This window comes from Myotis davidii, unplaced genomic scaffold, assembly GCF_000327345.1.
Source record: "Myotis davidii unplaced genomic scaffold, ASM32734v1 scaffold376, whole genome shotgun sequence".
In the NCBI taxonomy this organism is placed as follows: domain Eukaryota; kingdom Metazoa; phylum Chordata; class Mammalia; order Chiroptera; family Vespertilionidae; genus Myotis; species Myotis davidii.
In genome coordinates, this window is record NW_006288121.1 from 3,493,159 (window position 1) to 3,496,582 (window position 3,424).

The window sequence follows — 3,424 nt, forward strand, 5'->3', positions numbered from 1 at the left end:
GATAACTGCTGTTTTAGGAGGTTCTTTTTATTTTTTATTGAATTTATTGGATGACATTGGTTAATCTATATATATAAAAGCCTAAGCAACTGTTACTACAGAATGACTACAACGACCAGTCGCTATGACATGCACTGACCTCCAGGGCGCAGAGGGTCAACACAGGATCTGCCCCCAGCCCCCAACTGGCCGTGGCAGCAGTGGGCGGGGCCAGCAAGCAGGCGGCGCTAGGCCGCCAGCCAAGGCGGGTGCCAGCAGGGGCCCGACATCTTTTTTGTTGTTGTTAATTGTCACCTGAGGATATTTTTTCCATTGCTTTTTAGAGTGAGTAGAAGGGAGAGAGGGATTGGGAAGAGAGGAGGAGAGAGAGAGAAATACTGATGTGAGAGAGACACTTTGACTCGTTGCCTCCCACATGCGCCCCTCTAGGGTTCTGAGAGTGAACATGCAACCCAGGTACATGCCCTTGACTGGGAATTGAACCCACAACACTTCAGTGCACTGGCCAACACTCTAAATACTGAGTCACACCGACCGGGCCAGATATAGTAGTATGCAGGATTTCAGTCTTTAAAATAAAAATGAGCTGTAATCCCATTTTTATTAATTTAATAAGAGTATACTCAAAGAAGTTAAAGATCAAAGGATAAAAGGCACATGTCACATCAGAACCCATGACTGTTAGTCCATAAAAATTTCATTTTCCATAATACCATATTACTACCTCTGTGGAAAAGTCAATTTCAAGAGATGCTTTCTACAGTCATTCCTTATGAGTTTGTTCTTGAGATGGGCATTTCTGTCTTTGTTACCGCTGAATTTCATGTTTATAAAACAACTGATAATGTTTACTAGTAAATGTATGTCTTTATATTATGCTAAAAAATAACCATGTTGACTTATAGGAAAAAAAAAAGAATAACCGTATATACCACATTTTACCTCACCTATAATTTTAATTTAGAGGGTATTACCTCAATTGTGGGCCAAAAATTGATTTAGCTAATGCATCTGATTTTGTTTGTTTTAACTACAGAGACTTAGTGATAAAACTGGGCCTGTTGCTCAAGAGAAAAGTTGACACTTGAGAAATGGCTAAAAATTGCCTGTCCTGCTGTCCTAGCACTTCATTGGCTGCTGTTGCAGTCCTCTTACTACACCTATGAAGAAATGCAACAAGAAACTAACCGCACAACAAAGGACTAATTGCCACAAGGACATTCTTTTAAGGCTTTGATTAATTTTCTTGTTGCTTTGTTGCACTGAAATGGAATTCCCATGTCCCCCACCCCTCACTCAGATATTTTGAACTTTGAAAGAAAATTTAGTAACTAACTTTTGCCAGTGAAATAATTTACATGCAATGCGTTTATCAACCTAAGAGAAATTTAATATAGTTGGTACACAACTAATTTTGATACAAATTGGAGAGATGAACAGCAAAACTAAAGACTTGCTTCATTTATAAACTATTTTATCTCGTATGAGTTGGAATGAAGCTTGTCTGAGTAACAAGTATATTTTATTTGGATTACAGTGTGCTTGCTCTTTGAGTCAAAACTTAAAAACAAATTTCAAGGAACTGTCCAATTTCTTCTGGAGTTTTATTGGTTATTGCAAATAAATAGGTCACCAACAGGGACTTGGCAGTCTTTGTTATAAAAATTTCCTTTCTAATGGGATTTGGCCAATTTTGGTAATCAAGTTAGGAGGGTAATGTCTGCTTCTGCTAAAGGTAATTTTCTTTTGCTAAATGCTTTTTCTTTAGTGTTAAGACCTACTCATATTTCAACAAAGCTTTGAGTTAAGTGAGTTCTAAGGCTGCTGGGGGAACCAGATCAATTCAAAGTGAAAGATTTCTTTCAGAAAGAGGGGCCACTCTGGAAACTGATGGTAGGGTTTGGCCTGAATCAAGTGCCTGTTAGTACCTCCATGGTGTTGAAATGGCTCTAAACAGCTGAGCTTGCACTATACTATACTATAGTCAGTCCTTGTGAGTAGCAGGGATAATCAGTGTTGCACCAGCAGCCTTCCCCATGGTTCTGCCTTTATTAAAAACTTTCTATGCCACCATAGATAGCTCAGGCAAAACTATTACCTGGGTATTTATCCACTAATGAGTCACAAGGAAATGAGTGGATTTGGTAAGAATTTTTGTTTTTTTAATTTAAAAACTTCCCATTTCTGATAATTGATTTCAAACAAACAAAATAAGACAAGCAACTGACCATGACAGTTCCTGAAATAGGTGAAATCTGTATGACAGACCTTCTACTTTGGGTAGCCACACTCCTGGTGTGACAGGATGGCTGTGTATAAATTAAACAATTGGGAACGCAATCATTGAACTGTTCTTAAATGTGTGAGTTATTAGTGGAAAAGACCCAGCTGTAATTAGACCTCCACTGTGTACTTAGCTGGAAGAACATGTTAATTCTGCAATATGTCTCTTGGTTAAACATTGCACAGTTCTTACCTCATTTCTGTAAATAAGGTTTTGTGAATCTGTTTTGTATTGTGAAAAATTCATAAGATAACATTGATATTTTGATTTGTAATATTTCTAATTAGATTTAATTGAAAAGTAAAATTAATTTATTTTTATATGTTCAGGGGAATTTTAAAGAAAGTCAAATCTTTTGTAGATAATTTAAAAAAATCGGTGTGGTTTATTTTACTTACTTAACCCACTGATTGTTATTCTGTAACAATTTGTATAAATGGCAAATTTTGAATGTGTTGTTATTTTACCTAGATGTAAAATTCCACATGTATTAAAGAAAATGTACAAAGTTTTTGTTAATAAAATTTAATAATGTTTATAACTCTGCCATTTTTCTAGTTTTATTGAGCTATCATTGACATATGGCACTGTGTAAGTTTAAGGTGTACAGCATAATAATTTGACTTACATATATTGAGGTGATTACCACAATAAGTTTAGTTATCATTATCTCATAAAGATACACACACACACACACACATTTTTTTTCTGTGATGGGAACTCCTAGGATTTACTCTCTTAATAACTTTTAAGTATACCATAAAGCAGTGTTAACTATAGTCATCATGTACATTTTATCCCTTAGCATTTATTTATCTTACTAGAGGCCCGGTGCACAAAAATTTGTGCAGTCCGGGCGGGGGGGTTGGGGGGGGAGGTCCCCTCAGCCCGGCCTATGCCCTCTTGCAGTCTGGGTGGGACCCCTTGGAGGATGTCCACCTGCTGGCTTAGGCCCACTCTCTGGGGGATCGGGCCTAAGCTGGCAGACATCCCTCTGGCAGCCCAGGAGCCCTCGGGGGATGTCCACTTGCCAGTGGGGAACAGGCCTAAGCTGCAGTCGGACATCCTTCGTGCTGCTGAGGAGGCAGGAGAGGCTCCCACCACTACCGCTGTGCTGGCAACCATCAACCTGGCTTGTGG

The 3,424-nt window shown here is 38.4% G+C and overlaps 1 protein-coding gene across 3 annotated transcripts in view; it reads left to right on the forward strand.

The window, feature by feature from the left end:
* Positions 1-2,652, forward strand: part of MLLT10 (myeloid/lymphoid or mixed-lineage leukemia; translocated to, 10) — a 239,114-nt gene extending 236,462 nt beyond the window's left edge. For all 3 annotated transcript variants that reach the window (XM_006759926.2, XM_015561466.1, XM_015561467.1), the window contains one exon: positions 1,037-2,652. In XM_006759926.2, the coding sequence (XP_006759989.1) occupies positions 1,037-1,081 (45 nt within the window). In that variant the 3' untranslated portion in view covers positions 1,082-2,652. The remainder of the gene's footprint in view (positions 1-1,036) is intronic.
* Positions 2,653-3,424: the final 772 nt, after the last annotated feature.